This window comes from Fukomys damarensis, unplaced genomic scaffold, assembly GCF_012274545.1.
Source record: "Fukomys damarensis isolate Sample0158 unplaced genomic scaffold, DMR_v1.0_HiC HiC_scaffold_30, whole genome shotgun sequence".
Lineage (NCBI taxonomy): Eukaryota > Metazoa > Chordata > Mammalia > Rodentia > Bathyergidae > Fukomys > Fukomys damarensis.
Window position 1 is genome coordinate 58,280,305 of NW_022900942.1, and position 26,129 is coordinate 58,306,433.

Here is a 26,129-nt window from a genome sequence, read left to right on the forward strand (position 1 = left end):
GGTAAGGAACGGGAAGAAACAACACAAATCAGTGCTAAAATCATCTCTGCATTTTTAATTTCTTAAAATTCATGTTCACAGCACACTCCAAGCAATATGTCGCTGCTTTTTGTCAAACAGCTTATGTCAGAAAACAAAACAAACAAGTTTTAAATGATTGTTTTAAAAATTAGTTCTGAAATTTGTCTATAATTACCAGTCATGTAAATCTGTTTCAGAAGCCAACGTTTCCACAATGTAATGATTCTATCCAAAAATTACACTCCTCTGAAATGCATTAAAAGCTATAATAGAAACAAAAAATGAATATTTTCCTAGGAGGAACACATTTGGCATTTTAAAATGTTATGAGAGAAGCTTTCAAAGGCAAATCACATCTGGATTTTTCTTTCTACTACCAGACGGTGAGCCTGGGTCTTCAGTGGTTGCGCGCTGACCTCAGTATTTGGAGGAAGGGTTACATGGCGGTCATGAACTTCCCTCCCAGCAGAACCAGTACACTTTTCCAGCAAAGGCTTGCTTTTTCTTTTTTTTTTTTTTTTTTTTTTTTTTTTGGTACTGGGGATCAAACTTTGGGTCCTCGAGCTTGCAAGGCAGGCGGCGAAACCTCTAAGCTAAATCCCCAGCCCAAGGCTTGCTTTTTAAAAGAGGAATCCAATGAGGGCTAAGAGCTATCAGAAGGGAGTTCACAAACGTTGGTGAGTTTGGTGTCCAAGTTGCTGCGTACATACTTTTCATCTACTGATTATTTAATAGTTCTAATTAGTTTGTTCTATTTCTCTCGAAGCCAGTAAGTAGAGTTTTAGTGAAACGTAACTGAAATTTGTTTCATTGACTGCATTAAAATAAGATGAAGTCTTACATTCTGTCCTCCCAGATAATTTCATTAAAATGCAGGGGACACCACCTCGCAGGGCAGCCCGACCATTTAACCTCAGAGTAGGAAAGCTGAAAGAGAAATTTTAAAATTCTGCTGGGTAGGAAGTTCTTACACATTGATCTCTTTCCAAAAGCCATGATGGTTCTGCTTAGAGATGAGCATGAACAAAAGTAAAACTCCACTCATTTTCATGATGCGCCAATATGTACGTCCACTTCCATCAGCCAATCTGAAACCAAATCTCCCCTTTCGCCACCCACCAAGGACAGACATGTCCCCTTAGAACCATGGTCAGTGCAAAGAGAACTGGGAAGGGCTAATTTGAAGCTGATGGCACTGGAGGAAAGATGCAACACAAAACAGAGGTGAAAAAGCGAAGGCGTTGTCACCAAACCTCCCTTGGAAACACATCTGTCCTTTTCTCCCATACTGAGAAACCTGTTTTAAAATTCTCATCACGACATTTTATACCACAAGTCCTGTAAAATTCAGTCTCCCTCGGCTAGATGCCCTACAGCTGTTAAAGAACTCTATTATCCTGCTGTTAAGAGGAGAGGTAGTGACATTTTATTCTCTCAATGCCAAGCTGAAAATTCCACACGTCTGGGTTATAAGGGAGAAATGCACAGAAGCACCATGGTCCACTCCTCCAGCTTGGAGCCTCTGAGGTGCCCACACCTTCCTTTGTCACAGGCAGCTGACAACCCCGCCGTGGCCACCTAGAGCAGGGGCTGGCACTATTCGGTGGACAGCATGGGCGGGCCACCGTCATCCTTCAGAAACGCAGCTGCTTTCCTTCCATTCTTCTGAACGTGATCTTCGTTCATTTTCTCCAAAGCTTCTATCTACAAAATCAACACATCGGGGCCCTCTGTCAAACTCCTCCTTTACGGAAACCATGGTGTAGATGGAGGCGATATTTTTAGTCTCTTAATAATTACCTAGGACAGTGATGGCGACGCGATCCTTTTAGAGACCGACTGCCCAAACTGCATCCCCAAACCCATTATCATAAAAGCGCAAAACTGTACAATCAGCAAAAGTTACAGTAAAAACAAGGTGTACGGTGCAAAAAAAAGGACACTGATGCTTTATAAACAAGATGGACAGAATCGTACTAAGGAAAGACAGGTTTTAAGTCCCAGCTGTGGGTCATAAGTCCAAGCAGTGAACCTTGGTTGTAAGTGCAAAAGTCATTAAACTTTTAAGTTGTTAAAATGAGGAATACCTGTACTTTATAAAGCTTTCCAAGAACAGGAAAAAGGAAATTCCAACATCTGTTGAAAAACTGAAACAGCTACCAGTACTTACTGAGCTACTGCACTGGGGCTGAATTCACCATCTTCCTGTCACCTCTGCCCTGGCTCAGGGTCCAGCAAAGCTGACCGCAAGTCCTGCTGGGAAGCTCTAGAACAGACTCTAGAGCTGTTCTCTGCTTTGCCACAAAGCTGGGGATGCTTAGCTGCTATTTCGCAACTTTGTTAAATGTTCAGTCTCCCCTGGAGGGAGGTGTTTTGGTTTTTGATGACTGTGTATTTTAAGGAGGGTCACCTCTAACTCTCTGTTCTATTAAGGGCAGGCACCATATTTATTGCTTTTTGTATTACCAGGGTGTTCACCTGTCAACTTCCTCATTTAGGAAACAGAAACGGGACTATATTGGAAATGTGTTATTTGTCCATCTTAGCCAAAGGGTGAACTTCTTCTAGAAGTGCTTTGCTACATATTTATTCTAAGTTTTAAACCTGAAAAGGACCAAATCCATCTCAAGAAAAGCCTCCAATCCGTTTTGTTCAGGGGAAGAGAGCATAAACTTTGCCCTCCGTGCTGCGCTCCTCACCAGCAAGGTGAACCGCCACCCTCTGCCACTCACCTCTGCTAAGAAGTCCGCTTCGTTATCGGCCGAGATGTTCAGGCCCGAAACAGCATTGAAAAGTTCCCGCTCACTCAGGGCTTCCTTCACTCCTCCCTTCTGGAAAAACTGAGCAAAATACAGGAAGGCCAGTGAGGGCCGTCAGCGAGGTTCTCGTACAAACCCACAGCGTACCTGGCTTCCTCTCTCACACATCTGTTCTGCCCTCTGGCTCTGGTCTGTGGTGCTCCACCTTCCGCACTGTGAGTGAGACCAGCTTGGCACTTTGCTGTGTAGATGCAACACATTCGCTAAACCCCTTGAGCTAAAATTTCAAGGCAGACTCAGAAGTTATCTCCCTATGGAGCTCTTCTATCTTTTCTGCTGATAACTCATTTCCCTTCAAAATGGAAAACGGATGGGACCCAGCTCTCTGCTTTTATCTCCCTGAATCTTTTTTTTTGAGACAGGTCTCACTATGTAGCCCAGACTGGCCTTGAACTTGAAGTGATTCTCCTGCCTCAGCTTCCCCAGTGTTGGGATTACAGATGTGCACCACCCCGCCTGGCTCTCATCCTCTCTCTATTGGCAATAATAATGGCAGTAAGCATGCGAGTTTATGTTTAGGCACCGTGCACAGCAAATGTCCACTCAACTGTTTAAACACTAGGAGCTAATATTTCACTCTGGGAATTTTGCTGAAATGTGAGACATGGAACCAAATACTTACTAAAAATGAAATCTCAAACTGATCTCTATCTCTTTATCCTAAAAGCGGCCAGTACCCTTCTATCCAGTCTCTGAGAACACGGCCCTCAAGCTGACTGTCTTTGGAAGGAGAGAACACGGGAAGCCGCTGCACCGCCCAAGCAGGGACCCGGGGACGGCCGACCTGGGCAACGTTCCTGCAGTCCCGGAACAGGAACTCCAAGCCGTGAGGGTGCGTCGGCTCCACCGACTGACTGACGTCGATCAGCCAGACCTGCGAGACAGCACACGTGGGGTGTTCACACGCAGCTCCCGGCGGCTGCGGGCCCCACAGGCGCACGGATCCTCACCTTTCCGGCGTGCCACAGCATGTTGTACTCGCTGAGGTCGGCGTGCACCAGCGTGCACTCGTGATACAGCCGCTGCATCAGCTGAGGGGCAAGGCACACTCTTAGACGTGCAGAAAGGTTCTAACGTACCTACCTGCACAAGTACATGTGGACAGAATGCCCTCTTCTAGAAACACAAAACAAGCCTAAGAAACTTCCTCCTCATTTTTTGGTAATGCGGGGAACTGAACACAGGGCCCGGCACATGCTAGGCAAATGCTACACCGAGCTGCATCCTCAGCCCCCCAACAACTTACTTCCTTTCTACTCTACGGAATCTAGGCCTGGGCTTTGGTTGCTGTTCAGGAAGGGTGGGGACTTGGGGTGCGGCTCTGCATTCCCGCGCAGGTGGGGTGGCAGCCAGTCCGACCTCTGCCGGAGTATACGTGTAATTCCCGGGGGAAACAAGGCTGCCACGGTGGAAAAGAGATGCCCTTTCCTTTTAAGCTAAGCGGTAATATTCATTTCTGACAGCGGCCCTAGCCTCGGAGTAGAAATCAACACAAATGCCTTTGCTTGCTGCCCTCCGTGGAATTACACAGCACAGGTTCAGCACTACTTCCCTCTTCCCCAGCTCCCAGAGGAGGCAGAAGAGCGGACTCCATTGACCCTCTGAGGTGGGAAAGGCAGCCATGTGCATTTGGGTAAATAAATGTTTATCTTTACCCCAGCTGCCTCCTGGCTCTGGGCTCCGGGAGACTGAAACACCGGCCCTCATGTTCAGTCACAACAGTGCCAGGAATGGTGACAGCACTCGGAGCTCTTCCTGAAGCCCGAAGGCCTCACATGTGACCCAGCTGCTGTCCCAAAGCATAAGCGGCTCCGACTAAGGCCCTCACCCGGCATGATCCTCCCTCATGGTCCTCCAGCCTCCTGCACTGTGATCCAAGAAAGCGCAGACTCGCAAAGCCTACGTCTGCCACTTGTAATAGCATCAGTCATATTTAAGGGAGTTTGTGAAAATCGGCTCCATGTGCAAAGTTACTGAGGCCGACAACGAAGCTTTCTCTTGCTCCGAGGAGTCTCTCAGTTTTCTAAAACTACTCCAGACCACACACTGACACAAAGAACCCTTGTAACGGTTCTTTGTCCTTAACACACCTTGAAAAACTACAAAGGAAAACTTTTTAAAGTTTAGAGGACTTTTTTTTTTGGTTTGGTGGGGGGGGGGGGGGGGTCTCACTGTGTTGCCCTGGCTGGTCTCAAAGATCAGGGTCAAGTGACCCTCCTGTCTCAGCCTCTTGAGTAGCTGGGATTACAGCTGTGTGCCCCCATACATGGCTAGAGGAAGGATATTTAAAATCAGCATGCAAAGACTTTGAAAGGCACAACTTACGTGAAGGGTTTGATAGTAGGCTTCTTTCATTTCTTCATTACTGAGCTTTACTTCCTTTAATTTAGGGGCTGGAACTTGATCATGGCCAATAAAAGACATAACTAAAATGTGTTTCTTGAGCAATACAACTGTTGGACAAGGAATTCCAGCCTTCTGCATTCTACATAGAAATAAATGGTTAAGAATATAAAGATCAGGAGAAAATAGGTCATTTCTTCAACAAATACCTAACCTGAGCTGACACAATGTTAGGCCCTGGCAGTGTGGCCCTACATACACAGCAAAACCAGTGTCTGCCTGTGGAGAACACACGGCCTGGGGGAGGACGGTCGTGAGGGGACGTGTGGAGGGCAGCGTGACACATGCGCTGGCAGGGGTTCAGGAGGAGCCGTGGCGCACACAGCCCCTCAGGAGGCTTTCAGGAGGAGGCTCTTCTCCGACAGTGAGGAGATGCGGCGGGCACAGATGTCAACACCCCGGGGCCGTGAGAGAGGGACAGGCAACGGGGCTGAGGCCCCAGCGGGGCGAGCTCTGGGTCATGAGTCTGTGTTCACACTAAAGATGTGGAAAGCTGATGAGGGTCCCAGAATGTAGGAATGAGGGGGCAGCAAGACCACCGAGATTTATTTCAGAAAGTTCTAAGGAGAAGAATTTTGCAACTCATACATAGAGATAATTACTTCTGAAAGCAACCATCTTTAGAAAACAGAACATTAAAACTAAGTTTTCAATAGTTAATGGAAGATTAATAGTGAAGTTTAAGGCTCAATTTTTTAAGGCTCAAAAGTAGATCCTTCATAGGAAACAAACTTCATGGAGAATTGAGAAGTCCAATACAGCAAAACGCAATTTGATCAGTTAAGACCATACCCCATTAAATTAACAAATTAAATGTAATGACATTTTGAGACAAAAAGGGAAACCATTATGTTCAGCAAGCTCAACTGGAAACTGGACACTTTAATTCTTAGACAATTTAAAAGAACATTTAGATATGATAAAATGTCTAGCCAGAAAATGCCTAAGTTTGCCCTCAAATCACTGAAGAAAAAAGAAAACGGCCTTTTCATTCTGAAAGGATGAATTCAGCTGAAATAAGTAGAAATATTTTCTTATAAAAGCCTCATTAAACACTAGAATTTCAAGGCCTTTTGTTATTTCTGTAAACGAATGGAAAAGCATGGATTTTTCTACCCAACTAATAGTCCCAGTTAAAAAGGTCAATATTACGTCTAGTACATGATTTTCTTTACCTTGTGAGATTGTGCATTTCTTTTTCTGCCCACATGCGGATGATCTTACGTGGATTTAGTTTACTGAAGCGATCTTTAAACCTGAAATCATCTTTAATATATTTGTCACGATTCTTAAACTCATTAAGGGTTGTTTTAAATACCTTGATGGCACATTCTGTAGGCATAGCTTTAATATCTTCCTTTCCATCCTCCATGCTAAGTGGAGAAAAAATTAAATCAGTACATGTTTTTAGATCACAAGTAAAGCAATGTCAAGTAAAAATTCTGTATATATCTACCTGCTCTGAGTGTTGAGTCTTGGTTTTTTTAAACCTTCCAGTTTCAGCTCTTAATAGTTAGGTTTGGGAGTTTTGTTTGAAGTACGGGCTATGTTGTCTAGAACTTTGTTAAACTCACCCACCTCTGCCCTAGCTTTGTGTGTGTGTGGGGAGATAGGGATTGAATCCAGGTCCTTTGCACTGAGCTACATCCCTCACCTTTCTTTTTTTATTTTGAGACAGTCTTGCTAAGTTGCCCAGGCTGGGCTTGAACTTAAGATCTTCTTGCCTCAGCCTCCCAAATTGTCAGCCAGTTTTAAACTTAATAACTCTGGAATCAAGCTTGGAAAGCTATGAAAAGATATTAACATTAAAAAGGCTACAGGGCCAAGGATTTAGCTCAGTGGTGCTGCCGCCTACAAGTGCAAGGTCCAGAGTTCGATCCCTGATACTAAAAAAAAGATATCCAAAGGTAAACTTCAACAGACAAGATACAAAGAACCACTCTTAAAAATAACTCTCTCACTCAAAGCAGAAATAAAGATGCAAGGAGGGACCCTCCTCGGGAGAGGGGGCAGGAGAGTACAGAGACACATGAACGGTGGAGACCCTCTGGACCAGGAGGGCAGGGAAGGCTTCGCGGCACAGAGGACCCTGAGCAGAACCAGGATAAGGGGTGGGATTGGGACAAAATTAAAAGCAGCAGGGAGGACCCACAGCAGAGTCTGGGGTGCTGGAGAGGAGGATGGGAGGAGGAGGTGATGGGTGTAGGGGAAAGGTGAGAGCCCCAGGGCAGGAAGGAGGCTATCTCCACAGAGAGGGGTTGTGAGGACGGCTCCCCTGCTGCACAGAGGAGAGCCACCCAAGGGACAGAGGCAGGGCCACTACAGTGGGAGGAGTCAGCGGGAAAGAGGGATGCGGACAGGGATGGAAGGGGACGGGCTGCTGTGGGTCAAGTGGAGCTCCTGCACTGCACACCCTGGCTGACACCTCGCTCAGTCCCGTCATCTCCAGCAGTGGGCTCTGGGTGAACCCCTTCCCCTCCAGGCCACCGCACAGGGGCCCCAGCCTTCACTGTGGTCCATGGTAGAACGATGCTCCTCCCCCAGCCCTGGTCTGTCCCGCGCCTCAGCCTTGCTTAGCAGACCCTGCCCTGCCTGGCACCCTGGGGTGTCTAGCAGGGGTCCCCACTTCCCATGGGCAAACAACTTCGATGGGAGACTGCACCCTCCTACCCCTCCCCAGGCTCCCGCCTCAGTAACAGCAATGGCCACTCCAGCCACGAGCACCCCCACATCCAACCCACCAGCACAGGCTGTTGTCTCTGCCTTCAGATCATACAGCCCACCTTCCTCTTTTGCTTTCCCCACCACCCAATCCAATCACGATCCCTGAGCTCACAGTGTAAACCCAGGCTAGCCTGGAAATCAGTGATCCTCCTGCCTCAGCCTCCTGAGTGCTGGGATTACAGGGGTGCACCACCATTCCCAGCTTAATCTTTCATTTTAAAATAATCTTACCATTAAGTTATATTTACCTGGTCTCAGAGAACCATCAGTTGAAATTTAGAAATATTTACCAAGATTAATATTATACACCAGGTATTACTGCATATGATCTCACTGGGCTGGAAAGGTAGCTCAGCAGCACTGTGTCCGGCTGGCAAGTGCAAGCTCCTGAGTTCGATCCCCAGTATCTCATTTATTCCCACAAAAATTCTATGAGGTGAGGCACAATTTTTAAATGATGTTTGGTAGGCTGTGAGGTCACACAGCTTGAAAAATGATGCTCCAATGTTACTCTTAACTTTTTTTTTCTTTTTAGTGCTGGAGTCAAACCCAGGGCCTTGTGCCTGCTCGAATTTTGCCACTGAGATAATAACCTTGAGCTCCAATTTTTTCCCCACTACTGGGGATTGAATCCAGGGCTCTTGCATTGAGTTATAACCTCAACCTCTTTATTTTATATTTTGAGACAGGGTCTTGCTAAATCCCTAAATCATCCAGGCTGGGCTCAAACTGTGATCCTTCTGCCTCAGCCTCTCAGAGTACTGTACAACAGGTGTGTGCCACCACACCTGGCTCCCAGTACTCACTTTTACTTGTTTTAGAACTTAACAGCATAATTCAATACATCATCATATGTAAAGGCCTTATCTAGAAAGGGAAACAGGGCCAGGGATGTAGCTCAGTGGTTCTACTGCCTGCCTCACAAGCATGAAGTCCTGAGTTTGATCCCAGTACCAAAAAAAATAAACAAATAAAACAAAAGAAAGGGAAACATACTGAATAGTTAAGGAAAAGAAAAACTTCCTTACTGTTTAGAGTTTTTAAATTACTTGCAATATAGCAGAAACTATTTTTTTTTTTTTAATTTTATGAGACAGGGTCTCACTATGTAGTTTATCCTGGCCTTAAACTCATTGTGCAGCCCAGGCTGGCCTCGAACTCACCGCAATCCTCCTGCCTCGGCCTTGCAGCATTAACTTTGATTTTGTATAAATCCACCAATCCTGGGGACAAGGGACTGTGCTCGTGTGCACACGGCAGTGGTGTAACCATTGGCTCATTTACCTCCCTCCATATGCATGAAAGACAACTGACTCCTTCCCTGTGCTAATGCAGCCAGTGATGGTGTCCAGCAGCCCAGAGTTGACCATTTTATACATGAGCAAGCGTGTCTTAGGGTCAACTGCTTTCTCCTGCAAAAGACCAGGCACGGTGAGTGAGAATGACTCAATCATGAAACAGTTCCTGCGCCACTTCTACTATCTAAGACTCAAAAATACATCTTTACTTTTTCATTTAATATATATTTTACTTTATTATTTAATATACATATCTATCCATATCTCTGTATCAGGCTTTTAAAAGAGTTATCAAGATGTAATTCACCCCTAGAAATATAATTCTAAACAGGTACTAATAGAAAATAAGAAACATAACCCCATCTTTGAAAGTGAATACCTGTACCAGCGGTGGCGAACCTATGGCACACGGGCCCCAGAGGGGAAAGAGATCCCTCTCTCTTGGCTGTGAGCTAAGTGTATGAGTTGTTTTTTCTAAATGAAAACCTCAGTATTTGGGTTTAATTGCAGTGTTGGCACTTGGCAATAAATAAGTGGGCTTTAGGTTGCAGTTTGGGCCCTCAGTCTCTAAAAGGTTCGCCCACCACTGGACTAGAACACCAAATCACCAAGTCAGACTAGGGAAGTGATCTGGGGCAAGGCGTGGGGCCTGGGGCTCAGTCAGCCGGGCTGTGAGGCCGGGGCCTGGGCCTGGTCAGTGTCCCAGTCGGGGCCTCAGAGTCACTATTACTGTGAGCTTCATCCTCATGGGTCAGGCCCACAGGGCCTTTAGGACTCCAGTGGGGCCACGGCAACCAGCGTCCTAAGGGAAGGGGAAGTGACTGACAATGACTCCCAAGAGGGGTAGTTTCTGAAGGAGGACACAGGGCAGACAGACAGCGAGGTGCTCAGGTACAGTCTGCCCCCACCCACCCCCAGGTCCCACCACTGCACTGGTAGTGTTGCCTGCGCCCCACTGACTCAGGGAGAGGCCGAACCGGTTCTCCTCCCACTCACCATGGGCCCCAGGTGCTGCAAGACTCTGAGGGACAGAAGAATCCTGGCACTCCAACTGTGAGCACTGGCAGGACCGGCCCTGGGGACCCTTGCACCAACGTGGTCATCACCTTCTCTTCACCCTGACTCCCCAACTCTGAGAGAGACAGGGCAGGGCTGGCAAGGAGCAGAGGCCACTGGCTTCTCTGAGGACTCCCTGCCATGGGGCCTGTACCTCCTCCTAGGTAGGGACCTCAAGGGGACCAGAGACAGAGACAGAGAGCCGTGGGTCCCAGAGGGTCCACAGTCCTGGTGCTGTTGGGCTCCTGGCCCACTGTACCCTCCTCTCCTCCGGTGCCCATCCTCACTGTCCCTGTAGACAGACGTGCCCAGAAGGAGCAAACCAAAGCCTGGGCAAGGGGCGGGCACGGGGTGGCCATGCAGACATGCGCAGTTGCTGTCTTTCCACGGGACTTGCACAGTGCCCTTCCTGACTTCTCCTTCCATCTTTGACCCCTCCCCCACCCAGCTGGCTGGGCCGCTCCCCAGGGACCTGGCCCCTTTCCCGTCCTATGTGAGGGTGGCAACATGCAATACATGGACAGACAACACCCCCACTTCCAGCAGGACCAACTCCTGGGCCCGGCCCTGCAGCCTCCACACGGTTCCCCACCAGCCTCCTGGGCTTTTTCAAGAGCTGTGGCTGTGACTTTCATAGTCTGCCTTTAATTCAAAAAACTAACCAGAGATAAGAAAGAAAACACTCATAAACTGTTCTAATCATAATCTTATTTTATCACCAGAGTTTAAATAGCACTCCTAGCATTCTTAAAGTGTTTCTAAGGCTTAATAAACCAACCTATTCTCGGGAGAGTTGATATGATCTTCATTAATGTTAAGCATTATAGATTAAGGCTAGCAATTTATAGATATCTTAATAGCATAACAGAAAGAAGTTTTTTTCACCATGTAGCCCAGGCTGGCCTTGAACATGCAGTGACCCTCCTGCCTCAGCCTCCCAAGTGCTAGGATTACAGGTGTACACTAGCACACCTGGCCTGGGAAAAACTTTTTTTTTTAATCCTGTGACATTCAGCTGTAATGTAAATTATACAGTCCAAATTACTTATGGCCACTAAAACATGAGTTTAAGGGACTAATAAGCACTATATTAAATCTGAAAAGCCAAACTGCAAAACCATTTGAGTTATGTCTGATTTGAAAAGCCAATCTCATGAAAAAGTATCAAAAGTGGTTTTGTTTTTTCACCCAAACATGAACATTTCCAATATAAATGTTTCCACTAAAGCAAACCCCCAGACACTCACCGCAGTGGAATGCTCTTTCTTTTCGTGCAGGCGGGCACTCCGGCGTTCTTCGGAGTAGGCGTGTCGTTTTAAAGCATTGAAAACGTGGTTTGATAATTTTAAATCCATTCCAATTCCATCTCCTACCTGAAATCCAGGTGCAAACTGCCAAAATAGAAGAATTAGCATCTCAATATTTTTAGACAGAGATACTAAAAAAAAAAAAACAGAGAGATTAGCCTTTACTAGGGTCAGATTTCATATTCAATACTTGATCGTGCTACAAAAACAGAACCCACAGCTACTGCAGAGAAAAAAACCCAAAACTCACACATTCAAAGAGGAGCAATAGTGGTTTTGTTTGTTTTTGAGACAGGTCTTGCTATGTAGCCCAGGCTGGCCTTGAACTCACAGCAGTCCTCCTGCCTCAGCCTCCAGAGTGCTGGGATTACAGGCATGAGCCACCACACCTGGCTCTAGAATGCTACTTCTTTAAAATTACATTTTATTTCTGATTTTGCAAGAGGTAGTTCAGGCACAAGGCAAAAAATCCTATAAAAAATACCAGCTGAGGTACAGTTAAGTGGTAAAGTGCTTACTTAGTACGTGAGGCCCTAGGTTCAAATCCTGAGCAAAAAAAAAACAAAAAACAAAAGTATAAAAAGATATATAGTAAAAAGTATTTTTCACTCCAGTGACCACTGTTATCTGTTTCTTGGATAGGGGTGCTATTTAACAGAAAATAATATACAGGAAAATAAATATTGTATAAGAACTCTTTAATTTTAGAATCTATATAAATCAAATTAGCTTTCAAAATACTGCTGGAGGGCTTCATTGTGAGGCACTTTATATTTCTTTGGTGGCTGAATTTTCATGATATCTAAAGTATCTTCAGGAAAAAAGACATTTTTAGAAAAATTTAAGTTTTTTATCCTGTTTTGCATGTATTTGAACAAAACTCTGGAGTGAGAAGCAGAATCTGTAACTTACATTCTCCATCCGTGCCGTATTCTTTCTCCCACACACCACTTCATCGTGTTTGGTGGTGATGTCTTTTCCTTTCCCAATAAAACCCTTTTTGGGAGTGGGAACTGGTTTTGCTAAAGGCAATTGAAACAAGCCAAGGATATGAAAATAGCAAAAACTAAATTGCTGTAGTCAACACTGCCTGAACAGGAATTTGAATCTAACAATTACCAAGTGAAGTGCAAGGATAAATACAAAAGTAAAAGGGTTCTTCCTACCCCTCCTGCGTCCCCCTCTCCAGCGCCACTACACTACCTGGCCGGTAGGGGTCGTCGCGAGTGTCCTGCCAGTCTACCTCGTCTTCAGAGCTGTCGCTGTCTTCAAAGGGATGCACTTTGCGGTAATTTTCAAAGGAAATGGAAACTGAAAAGCAAACAGCGTGGAAGATGTATTTGGGAGCACGGTGCAAGCGCTTTCTCCCACTCACTGTGCTCATCACAGAGAAGTCACTGTACCTTTGCTGTCGCCATTGAATTTCTTTTCTTCACGCCTCAGCTGGGCGTCGTACTCCCTGTCAAACTCCATCTGCAGCATCTGTGCCAGCATCAGGTCACTGGAGGTGTCGAGGTTTTCCCCGGAAATAAATGGTCCCTCAGCCACGCTATTCAAAATAATACATAGGAACTAATCCAATGCCCGGGTGCAGACAGTGCCTACGGACTATGAGCAGGATGCGTCTTTTTCCGGTAAACCCCATGTTCGACCATGGGCAAGAACCCTGCTAACCCCGCCATCCTGAGACCACCGTCCACACCCGAGAGAACACCAGCCAGGATTAAAAGAAAGAACGCTCCAAACCCACTCAAACGCATCTGTTGTATATTCTAATTGAAGGACGGGTTGGGTGTGGTGGCGCACACCTGTAATCCCAGCACTCGGGAGGCTGAGATCAGCCTGAGCTATATAGTGAGTTCACGGCCAGCCTGAACTACATAGCAAGACACTGCCTCAAAAAACAAAAGAGATGATGGAAGGGTGGGAAGGAAGGGAAAGAGGACAAAAACAATGAGTTAAGATGTGCAGCATTATTCACACACACAAATGCCCCATCGGGATTGTAAACACGATGCCCTGCAAACATGGACTAATGAAAAGAAAAACTGGTTTACCCAAGATAACTCAGGCTGAGACCAGCAACGCCTCAGATTCCAGAGTCACACTTTAGAACATCCGCATAGCCTTTCATGGTTGAGGACCCCTAATCTGAAACTCTGAATCACAATGTGGCTTTCTGAGTGCCCCAATTGTAGAGATGCTCACACTGTCCCAGGATCCAGACCAAACTTCAGGCAGCAGCAGACTCGCCACAGTGCGGTCCTCTCTCTACTGCGCTGCTCTTCTAGATCTACTTCTTCGCTTGTCACACGGACCCTCAAACTTCGCTCTAGGAAACTGCTAGAGAACATGAACTCCGGGAGATTTCTACTTACGCAACTTCAGGAAAAGCAGCCGCTTCTTCTTCTAACTGCAGTTCTGTAGCCAACTGTTCACTCATGACATCAGACAAAGGGCAGGATAGTGGCTTCTGGGGAGCAGCCCACGGACACTACATAATTAAAACAGAAGAAGAAAGGAAAACAGGGTGCTCCACTTATAATAACGAACAAATTGCTCAGGCATACTGTATCTTTTGAGAATTAAACTAGTTAGATCAACTGAAAATGAATGATTAGCTATTTGAGAAAACACCTTTTTTGTTTGTTTTGCTTTTTGTGACAGCGTCTCCCTCTCCCTCTCCCTCCAACCCCCCTCCCTGTAGTTCAGGTGGCCTTGAACTCACTATGTAACCCAGGCTGGACTCAAATTCGAGGCAGCCCTCCTGCCTCAGCCTCCAGAGTGCTGGGATGACAGGTGTGCACCACCACACTCGGCTGCAGAAATCATCTTAAAAGCAAAAATATCTCCATCTTAAAGAATAAATACAAACTAAAACAGTCAGAAGCACTTTCTGGCCTGCTTGGTAGCTGTGTTCTCCAGGCTGCAGTTAGCACTAGGCTACCACAGCACCCTCCTCCAGCCAAGGAGTTCAAGGCGTCCCTTGTTCCAACCACCTGTTCCCCTTCTGCCTATGATGGGGCTTACCAAGCAGATCTTACAGAAGGCACCACACTAAATAGCCCAATTCAAAGCCCACTAGAGGTCCTACCATTCTTTTTTCTTTGGTTTTATTTTGGTTTGAGACAGGGTCTCACTACATAGGCTGCACTGGAACTTTCAGCAATCCTCCTGCCTCAGCCTCCCAGGTGCTAGGATTACGGGTGGGCACCATGATGCCTGACCCAGCTCTAACATTCTAATCTAAGCATTAAATCTTAACTAAGTGTAAAATGTGTATGTTAAAAAAATCCCAAAACATCAGTAGTATATGCTAAATCAAAAGCACAAAAATTAGATTTCTAAACTTTAGAAGACAGATTTATTGAAACAATAAGGTTACTGCAAAGTATTCAATGAGACTCTTTAGCAGATGGCCTTCTGCAACACCACTGATTCACCCTTCTTGAGAGACAGCTTCTAGATTTATTTCACGATTGTCTCAACTAACTCCTAACTAATCTTTCTGTTCCTGTCTTGTTTCTTTTCTCCGTATCACAACACGATGGTTTTTCTAAAAATGCAGATCTGATCGGTTCTGGTTCCTTTCTTGCATCTTCTTTACTGTTTCCCATTGCCTGTGGGATATGATGTCCAAACCCATTCTTTCCTGAACATCTAGTACAGAATGTAGCGACCAGGACACCTGGCTGAGCCACATCTTTCAAGCAGGGTGAGCCAGCACAGGTCCTGTAGCTGCTCTGAGCTTTCTGCAAGACATGTGGGGCTATGAGCAGCTAACCCTTGTGCAGGCTCCAGCGCCCAACAGGTCAGGAGCTATGTGGCTCTGCACCCAGGGGTGAGAAACACGGCACCTATGTTTCCGTCTGAGAGAATCAGAATCTCCCTGAGACAGGAGATGTGCCTGGCCCCTAGCACAAACCCACATTTACCAATGCAGAACTGTTCCAGCGTCCCAGGGCCAGAGGTGGGGGCACAGGAAGGCCACCTGAAGGCCTGGTGTGACTCCAACTGGCTTGGAACTTATCGGCCACCAAGGCCGTGGAAGTCCGGAAAACTGAAGCACTCGCTCTGCAATCTGGAGAGCACAGCCAAGTCCTTGGCTTACGTGAGTCTGCTGACTTCCTCCGGCCCTTTAACCTAGAAATGCTTGTTCTGAACAGTTTCAAAGTCCAGGTTCCACAACACCAATGACTGTGTTCTCCAGCTCAGAATTCTCACTCACATGTGACAGTGACTAATAGTGACTTAACAGGTAACTGGGCAATATTACCTATATTTAAGCCACTTGGCTGGATATGTACAACTTACAGAGACCATTTACGTCACACTGCAACTGAGTGGCTGCAACATTATTTCCACTTGAAAGGTTTAGAAACTCAGACAAAAGCTTTTCTGACCCAAGGTGAGCCTAGAACCGGAGCAGGAGGCAGCACAGGCTGCATTTCCTTCCCTGGCCACCTTTGCAGGAAGTGAGATACGAACTGCCTGCTGCCTGCACTAGAAAACCCAAGCTCCTCGACAAGGACTGCCCTTCACCACTGCCCAAACCTCCCTGTCCCACACTCCGGTGACACACATCACACCGAGTGTGGCACGTCTCACCCTCCATGCCCTCACATGTTCTTTTATTCCATGGCCTTTCCTCCTTTTTATTTACACCAATTAAAGGTCACCTCTGTGAGGCCATGTCCATGCCATCCCATCAAAGCTGGATCCTCTCCTTGTGCTCCCAGGCCCTGGGCAAACACTGTCAACATGGAGCCCCGCTAACTAGGGGTCACACGCCCCATGACAGAGAAGGAGCCTGTAGAAGGTGGGGTCTGTTGTGCTCACAGCCCACTGTAGTTTCTGATGAGAGAAGCACTCACTGCCAGCCGTGGTGTCCCAGCTCAGCTGGGCACCTCCGATGAGGCTACTTCCTCTGTGGAGGTCCGTATGGGAAGGTTCCAGAAAGGCTGCCAGCCCCACACTTGGAAATGCAACCAAACTCTTCAGTCTGGCCACCAAAAGCCTCCACAAACTCCCCAGATCAGACCCTTGCTGACCCCCAGGCACCACCAGCTTGGCCCACTGAGGGATGCTGAGAAAATTCACCAGAGGCTCTGGGAAAGGCTCCAGAGGTACAGGCTAAGGTATCTTCTCTCACCATCTTCTGACTCTGCAGTAAATCTATCTAACTTTTTATCAACTGTTACACTAGCAGCAGTAAACCCAAGGTGGCAGGGGTGAGGAGAACCTCCTAACCTCATTTATCCAGGCATTCAGTCATCTCCTGTTGGTAACACAGACTCCCCACAGCATGGAGATCTGATGAGAAACCCCACACAGTCCTCTCTAAGGGCATCCCATAAACCTGAACCAGCTTCCCGAGTCTTTTTCTCCTGTTGCTGACAGACCCTAAGACCCAGTCTGTTCCCCTCTGCTCTGAGAAGCTGTTACCACTGAACTGTTTCTCAGGGTTCTTGGCAAGGCCACAGTCTCCCAGCCCTGTTGGTTGCAGATTAGAGAGAAACCATCTCTCTTTCCTTCCAGCTCCTAAAGGCACCCCTAGCTACCTGCCCCACTTTATACAACCACATAAGGGGAAGGAATCAGGTAAAATCAAAAGCAAACATGAAGGAGACACCTAACAACAAAAAGTCAGCTGAAGAAAGAAAATCACAACCCACAAGAAGATCAGTTTTCTAGCCATACAGCCCGTGGATGTAATCCAAGCAGAGGATCTGAGTCATTTTACAGCTGGATGTGGTGGCACACACCCATCATCCCAGCCTTCAGAGGCTGAGGCAAGAGGACCTCCATGAGTTCAAGGTCAGCCTGGGCTACGCAGTGAGTTCCAGGTCAGTCTCAACTACGTAGTAAGACCCTGTCTCAAAGAACAAAACAAAACAAAACAAAACCTAGCACTTCAGCATTTTGTAACTGGCACCTTGCAGTCCTAGAAGCAGGGTTTCTGGGACCTTTTCAAAGGGCCTATGAGGTCAAATTTTTCCTAAAAATATCAAGACATTGTCTTTTCCACTCCCATCATCTGAAGGATAGCGTTTCCCAGGGTCTACATCAGGTGTGGAGATACCATACCTCTGATGGCTAATGGAAAGTGAGCTTTTGAATCCCCCCTGCTGCAACCAGGGATCGAACTCAGGACCTTTTCTTGTGAAGCAGGCATAACACCACCCTAGCTAAATCCTGGCCCAGGAATGTGAGCTTTTGAATTCCTGTTTCTAAAACTTTCTAAGGTAGCAAGTGGGCATTTTTAGAGTCTCAGTTTGCTCTCAGTGTTTCTACTATGCTTATATTTCCGCCTTCAATTATATCTGGTCCGATTCTTTCCATACACTTCAGTCCATCAAAACATCCCAACTGAATGAAAAAAGAAATCTGAGAATCCAGCCATTTTCTTTTATTTTTTTTAAATTGAATTTATTGGTACATTCTAGGTAGACAGCACAGTTACATTCATTACTGGGATCCTGTACCTTTACATGCCAGGTCTTGGTTCTCATTTTTTCCCCTTGTCCCCACCCTCCCTTCATCCTCCCCTCTCCCCCTTCAAACACTTTAATTCCATTTTTACATTTTCTCATATTTTTTTCCTTTTCCCTTATTCCCCCTTCCCTATCCTTCTCACTGTCCCTACACCTTTGGTCCTTTTCTTCCTATTTCACATTGCTAATTGCCCCGTTAGGATCTTGAGTACTATTAGTTTTTCACACCAGAGATACTATTCAGTATTTGCATATGTGTGCCTTATTTATTTCACTTAGAAGTATATCCTGAAAATGTACCCATTTAACTATGAATGAATCTACTGAATCCAGCCATTTTCAATAAAGGAAATATTAAAGAATCTGCAAACATGTAAAACAAGCCAGGCTGGTGGTGTGCACCTATAATCCCAACATTCAGGAGGCTGTGGCAGGCTGTGGCACTGGCACTGAGTTCAAGGCCAGCCTGAACTGCATAGCAAGACCCTGTCTCAAAAAATAAATAAAGTTTTAAAAAGTAAAACAATACTGTTTACTAATTTTCTTTTGTTTTGGAAAGTTTTAAAATATAAAAATGTTACTCTAACACAATTTACATGATTTTTAAAGGGATTAACTGATATGTCACTTTCTCAGTTTTAATTTTTGATATGACAAATATCAATAGATATGAGCAATATAAACAAAAGTTCTTTGAAGTCTTAAATGTCTTTTTTTTTTTTTTTTCAAGATAGGGTCTTGCTATATAGTCCAGGTCTTGAACTCATTAGCCCAAGCTGGTCTCAAATTCATGGTGATCCTCCAGCCTCAGCCTCCCAATTGCTGGGATCACAGGCATGTGCCACCACACCTGGCTCAATGATTTTTCAGAGTATAAAAAGATCCTAACCAAAAAGTTTTGAGAATCACTGGTCTTAAACATTCCTTCCATTTTCCAAGTTCCTCAAATCTCCACCTCCCTCCATGTAGGCTTCTAGTACTCATTTGAGTTTTCCCTTAGTTTAGAGGAAAAATTTAAGTAACACTTTCAGCCTCTTTTAGATTACTTCACCTGTGAAAACTCTCTTGTCTCAACTAAGTATCAGTAAACCCTAGGAGCTATACACCTCTGATGGCTAATGGAAAGTGAGCTTTTGAATCCCCCCTGCTGCAACCAGGGATCGAACTCAGGACCTTTTCTTGTGAAGCAGGCATAACACCACCCTAGCTAAATCCTGGCCCAGGAATGTGAGCTTTTGAATTCCTGTTTCTAAAACTTTCTAAGGTAGCAAGTGGGCATTTTTAGAGTCTCAGTTTGCTCTCAGTGTTTCTACGGCTAATGGAAAGTGAGCTTTTGAATCCCCCCTGCTGCAACCAGGGATCGAACTCAGGACCTTTTCTTGTGAAGCAGGCATAACACCACCCTAGCTAAATCCTGGCCCAGGAATGTGAGCTTTTGAATTCCTGTTTCTAAAACTTTCTAAGGTAGCAAGTGGGCATTTTTAGAGTCTCAGTTTGCTCTCAGTGTTTCTACTATGCTTATATTTCCGCCTTCAATTATATCTGGTCTGATTCTTTCCATACACTTCAGTCCATCAAAACATCCCAACTGAATGAAAAAAGAGATCTGAGAATCCAGCCATTTTCTTTTATTTTTTTTAAATTGAATTTATTGGTACATTCTAGGTAGACAGCACAGTTACATTCATTACTGGGATCCTGTACCTTTACATGCCAGGTCTTGGTTCTCATTTTTTCCCCTTGTCCCCACTCTCCCTTCATCCTCCCCTCTCCCCCTTCAAACACTTTAATTCCATTTTTACATTTTCTCATATTTTTTTCCTTTTCCCTTATTCCCCCTTCCCTATCCTTCTCACTGTCCCTACACCTTTGGTCCTTTTCTTCCTATTTCACATTGCTAATTGCCCCGTTAGGATCTTGAGTACTATTTTAGTTTTTCACACCAGAGATACTATTCAGTATTTGCATATGTGTGCCTTATTTATTTCACTTAGAAGTATATCCTGAAAATGTACCCATTTAACTATGAATGAATCTACTGAATCCAGCCATTTTCAATAAAGGAAATATTAAAGAATCTGCAAACATGTAAAACAAGCCAGGCTGGTGGTGTGCACCTATAATCCCAACATTCAGGAGGCTGTGGCAGGCTGTGGCACTGGCACTGAGTTCAAGGCCAGCCTGAACTGCATAGCAAGACCCTGTCTCAAAAAATAAATAAAGTTTTAAAAAGTAAAACAATACTGTTTACTAATTTTCTTTTGTTTTGGAAAGTTTTAAAATATAAAAATGTTACTCTAACACAATTTACATGATTTTTAAAGGGATTAACTGATATGTCACTTTCTCAGTTTTAATTTTTGATATGACAAATATCAATAGATATGAGCAATATAAACAAAAGTTCTTTGAAGTCTTAAATGTCTTTTTTTTTTTTTTTTCAAGATAGGGTCTTGCTATATAGTCCAGGTCTTGAACTCATTAGCCCAAGCTGGTCTCAAATTCATGGTGATCCTCCAGCCTCAGCCTCCCAATTGCTGGGATCACAGGCATGTGCCACCACACCTGGCTCAATGATTTTTCAGAGTATAAAAAGATCCTAACCAAAAAGTTTTGAGAATCACTGGTCTTAAACATTCCTTCCATTTTCCAAGTTCCTCAAATCTCCACCTCCCTCCATGTAGGCTTCTAGTACTCATTTGAGTTTTCCCTTAGTTTAGAGGAAAAATTTAAGTAACACTTTCAGCCTCTTTTAGATTACTTCACCTGTGAAAACTCTCTTGTCTCAACTAAGTATCAGTAAACCCTAGGAGCACACTTTCTGTTAAATGATGAGAGTGGAATTTTAAGAATTCTGATGTTTATTTCAATGAGAATATGACTAAATCTAAAATATTTATTATTAGTCTTGTAAGTAAAATTTGTTTTGAGGTTAGGATGTATGCAGAGCAGTATGTCTCATTTTAACTTTTTTTTTTAACCAAACTTAGTGGGTGTTTAACCAGAATAGTTTCGTATATATGGTATATATTTAATAATCTGTTTCTAAGTTTGTCCTTTTATGTCCACTGATCTTGACCATGTAAAAGTCTTTACATAAAAACATGCAACATAACATGTAACATAATATATTATTCCTAAAGTTGTATACGATTTTTTTATAAAATTAACCTTCCCTAATAACTACCCCATTCTTGGTAAGACCATGACTGAAGGATCCATAAGATTAACAGGTGAACTTTTTAAAGGAAACAAGTGTTCTGAATTAGCATACAAAAGACAGTTATGAAGGTTACACACACACACACACACACACACACACTCAAAGCTAGGTTCCTTCACGACCTTAATTTGAGGAACACAAATCCCATTGGAGGCACTCTTGCTCTCAATCAAGCCCTTACGGAGAGGAGGAAGCCCTTACATCCTTCTAATGAGTGAGAGTAACGTAAAAGGGAGCAGCCTGAAAATGAAAAACTAGATGTGAGATACAGGTTTTGCGTTTGCCATTCTAGGAAAAAGTTTAAGCGTTAAAAGCCAGGCAGAACGTGAAAATTCATACACGTTTCACAGCATGTGGTGTACAGTTCAGTATTTGCTTTGGAGGAGGGATGGTGAGCCTAGGTTTTATCTTTGCCACTTCAAAAACAATAAATTACCTTATTAAGATAACCACACTTGTCAATTTAAGGAAACAGCTTCCTAAATCAACTTTCTGTCTAGCTTTCTGAGTGTAGGGTTGACTCAGCCTGTGAAAATCAAGATCGTACTTGTTTTCCCTCCAATGCCAGCGTCGGTAAAAGGCTCAAATATCTGCTACCGAGATTCAGGAAGAAAGGTGCAAAGACGTAAAGTCAAACTCCTGCCCAGCCAGCACAGCCTCTGGGAGCCCTGCCGCGTCTTCCCACCACACCACCCCGGGCTCCTGGGTCGAAGTCGTCGGGGTCCCGTTCCTAGAACTTTCCGTGGCACCTCTCCCGGTGTTCCCGGAGAATGAGCCCTGGTAACCAAGACAGGTATGCCTGCCCCGACCACCAACCACTCACCTTGCTGGGTTGCCAGGTCGCTGCCGGCCTGGGCTCAGGGGATGCTACTCCCACAAGATCCATTGGGGGAAGAAGGCGGAGATAAGAACACAGCAGAGAGGTGGCAGGAAGAGAAGCAGGTTCCGCCGAGACAGAAAGCGCAGCAGCGACCGGCAGTGACTGCCGGACTTAAGGTGACAGATGGCGGCAGAGGCCGTAGCATCCGGAACTAGGCCGCTTCTCTTCCGCCCTCACCGAGGGGCACTAGCTTTTGATTGGCCGACTGCCTTTAGCTCCGCCTTAAATCAATTTCCCCGCCCCCGGGCTGCCGCACTTCCGGCCGCTGCCCACTAGGCTGGGGTCGCAGGGGTATCTGGAATCGGCCGGCTGTGGCTGTGGTCCCTGTGGCAGGCGGGGTGTGGCGTTCCCTGGCCCGGGTTCTGCCCTGTCCCCGCGCCGCCTTCCTCTTCCTGCCTCCCTGGCAGCCCGAGACTGCGCCTGGATCGAATTAGATTAGATCGGACTGCATGAACTGTAACCAAACAAACCAACCAGACTGTTCATTCATTATTTCCCGGCGTAATTCTAAACTGGGATTGTTTGGAAGACAGAATGTAGTGGTGGTGGGACCTGGGACGGGGACTGGGAAGGAGACAGTCGGAGTTGCTATGATTACAGTTGTATTTTGAGGGCAGGGTGGAATAAGGAAGTCTGTAAAACGTTAAAGACATTGAGCAAAAAATATGACAGCATGAAAAGGTTTTGATCCTGAACTTTGTAGTGAAATTTTCATAAATTGACTAAATTAAAATAAACTAAGCATATCCATTCATATTCATTCAAATCCTGTCCCTATCTCAATTTTGCTGATAATGAAGTTGTGGTGGGGGAAATAGCAAAGATAAGCTGTGGCCTAGGATGTCTAGCTTTTCGGACTGGCTCGGTACTGTCTATAGAATGAGCACGAGGCACTTCGGAAAACACATGCTGAATAACTGCTTTTCCTAAATCTCACTTCTGAGTCAGGAACCCTGTCTGTCCCTGCTTAAGAGCCTTAGCATGGAGACCTTCATTTCCATTACCACAGTTCTTGCCTCCTCGTTCCAGGTCAGAACGTGTTGTGAATCCTCCAAACGCACCAAACTACAGTACCGGAAGTTGTAGCTAGCTAAGCGGATGCGGACCTATGCTTGGCAAACGTTACCCATGTGTGTGATTAGGTGTGGAAATGGTGTCCCCTCTTAGCGTTCAAAAAGTTACAATTGTAGCATAGTTAAGGGGAAAATGGGTTAACCAGAAATGAAGCAGCTCTCTCAATTCTGGAAAAGAAACAGGAGAGAGAAATTATTGGAGACCCGTTTTAAATGAGTAACAACATCTAAAGAAAAGGTTAAAGGAAAAGAGCAAATCCAAAAGAAAGGCTGAGAAGCCATGTATGACCAAAATGTGCTGGGGAGGGACCATTGGAGGACTTACCAGAAAAGGATAGGACAAACTAAAACTAAGAACGTAAATATTAATTTTAGGTTGTCCACTCAACCAATTTCCATCGCGTTTTTAATTGGGTCCTTAACAATGGGGTGACAACTACGAATAAAACAGATGCCTTCCCTCGGGTACCTTGAGATTGTGAACGCAAGCACGTGTACATGTCAGCAGTGCAATGGCAGAATGGCGTACAGGGCCCGTTGTGATGTGGAGAAGTAGGGCCACATGTGGCCAGATGTTCCAGCCATTGCGGGTGACGGGTGTCAGTGTGGTGGGTGGCAGGTGTAGCAAGGGGCCATTGTGTCAGTTCAACTGGGAAAGGGTGAGTGGACTGGTGGATCTACGGTACAAAAGGGACAGAAGACAAGGCTGATTTGGAAAATGCAGGGAAGGCCCAGCGCTGAGAAGATATAATGCAAAGGGCTTCAGAACTGGGATAATAGTAAAAGGGAGAATGATGTTTTCAGATTTGCTTGTTAGAAAGGTATTTCTGACAACTGTGCGAAGGATGAATCAGAGCAGGTGAGGCTGGAGTCCGGAAAACCTGATTGGTGAGAGTGGCCTGCATATTCCATAATTTCAAATCTCAGAATCTTTTAAAAGTTTCTTAAGTGACATTGAATATTCCAACTCTGATCTTACTTTATCCTGGTCTTGAGTGAAGGAGGTGGTTTTGGTAATGAGTTATTTGAGACTGTAATTGCAGCGCTTAGGAGGCTGAGGCAGGAGGATCACACTTCGGCCCATGTGATTTCATAGCGAATCTTGGAATAGGGTCATGCCTTTTTGCTGTGGAGTTACACAATGTTTAGAATGGGTTTGGCTCCAGCCTTTTCTTTCTGCCATTCCTGCTGACAAACTCTCTAGAGCTCAGCAGAAACAAAACTATTCGAGAATCTGCACTGTGGAAACACACTGGGATTAGCAGCTTCTTTGATCTCTAAAGAGAACAAAAATGAGGCTCTTTAGTTCTTAATATTAAAGTTAATTACATCTATTCTGCAAGAGGCTGCTTTAGGCCCTTAAGTATTAATTAGCTGCCTAGGAAACTCCTAACTTCTTCTTGGAGAAACAAAGAGCTATGAGATTAGAGTTGGAAAGACAACACACGCGTACCACATGAAGCAATATTGCACTTCTATCTTGAAAGAGTGAGTGATTTATTTCCAAATGACAGCGAGGGACAAAAAAACATTTTGGGACTCACTGTGGGCTGTTGTTATCTGGAAAGGCTGCATTTTAGATGTGCCACTAAAACGGTCCATGAAGGTTAGCAGGATGCCATAAAGCTAGGTTAGGTGGAAATGGTCATTCTTGTTGGTTTTTAAGGGGAATTTAGGTATCTTTAAAAAGTATGGTGAGTCCTCAAAAAAATTAAAGATAGAAATTCTATTTGATCCAGCTATTGCCCTTCTACATATCTTCCCAGAAGAGTTAAAGACATCTTACCACATTGTATATGCGTGTCCATGTTTATAGTAGTGCAATTCATAATAGCTAAATCTTGCAAACAGTCTATATGTTTGTCAACGGATGAATAAAGAAAATGTGATATTTATACACAATGGAGTACTACTCTACCATGAAGAAGGATCACTTCAGTCATTTGTAGGAAAATGGATACTCTTTGCGATCCTAATGTTAAGCAAAATAAATCAAACACATAAGCTTACATACAGAGTGTTTTTTGCTTGTTGTGCGGTACCAGGGACTGAACTCAGGACCTTTCACTTGCCAGGCAGGCGCAGCGCCACTGAGCCACATCCCCGGCACTGCGTGGTTTCTCTTCTACAGAAAACTCAATAAACATATAAAGAATACAAAATTAAAGACAGATAATAAGAAAAAATGCGAGAGAGAGAAAAAAGTTACTGTAATCCAGCATAGATAATGTATCTAAAAATGTACATTGACTTAGTAGAATTATCTTACATGTTTTATATGTTCTTCGGCCTATGAGTCTGATTTTCAGTCTGTATATATGATAATTAACTGTATAGGGTCTTATGAAGTAAGTAAATGAATCTGATGCTGGAAAATAAAAGGGGTAAAAGGAAGGGGAAATAAAAAAATTGAAGTGTGTTATGTATGTGCACCAATTTCCTATAGCGAATGTAATCATTATGTACTGCAAACATATACTAAGTAAAAAAAAAAAATAAAAAGTATGCTGCTATTTCTATCTTCCAAGAATTCCGTGTATGTGGTTCCACAAAGGTTTATTGCTGATGCTGGAAAATAAAAGGGGTAAAAGGAAGGGGAAATAAAAAAATTGAAGTGTGTTATGTATGTGCACCAATTTCCTATAGCGAATGTAATCATTATGTACTGCAAACATATACTAAGTAAAAAAAAAAAATAAAAAGTATGCTGCTATTTCTATCTTCCAAGAATTCCGTGTATGTGGTTCCACAAAGGTTTATTGTGTGTGTGTGTGTGTGTGTGTGTGTGTGTGTAGTTTTTTGTTTTTGTTTTTGTTTTTTTTTGTAACAGG

The 26,129-nt window shown here is 44.6% G+C and overlaps 1 protein-coding gene across 1 annotated transcript; it reads right to left on the reverse strand.

Annotated features, from left to right (window-relative positions):
- Positions 1–638: 638 nt before the first annotated feature.
- On the reverse strand, positions 639–22,395 carry Riok3 (RIO kinase 3). The gene is made up of 13 exons (XM_010638725.3): positions 22,169–22,395; positions 14,007–14,122; positions 13,032–13,177; positions 12,832–12,939; positions 12,541–12,650; positions 11,569–11,712; positions 9,252–9,379; positions 6,419–6,616; positions 5,166–5,325; positions 3,791–3,871; positions 3,625–3,714; positions 2,754–2,861; positions 639–1,725 (listed from the first exon to the last, which is right to left on the reverse strand). The coding sequence occupies exons 1-13, from the start codon at positions 22,229–22,231 to the stop codon at positions 1,618–1,620; spliced, it is 1,560 nt and encodes a 519-aa protein (XP_010637027.1). The 5' UTR covers positions 22,232–22,395; the 3' UTR covers positions 639–1,617.
- Positions 22,396–26,129: the final 3,734 nt, after the last annotated feature.

Excerpts from the sequence above, each read along its gene's own strand:
- Riok3 (XM_010638725.3), bottom strand. The coding sequence starts at position 22,231 with ATGGATCTTGTGGGAGTAGCATCCCCTGAGCCCAGGCCGGCAGCGACC. Across the intron at positions 14,123-22,168 it reads CGACCTGGCAACCCAGCAAG|TGTCCGTGGGCTGCTCCCCA; the intron begins GTGAGTGGTTGG and ends TTAATTATGTAG. Across the intron at positions 9,380-11,568 it reads AGAAAGAGCATTCCACTGCG|GAGAAAGCAGTTGACCCTAA; the intron begins GTGAGTGTCTGG and ends GGTCTTTTGCAG.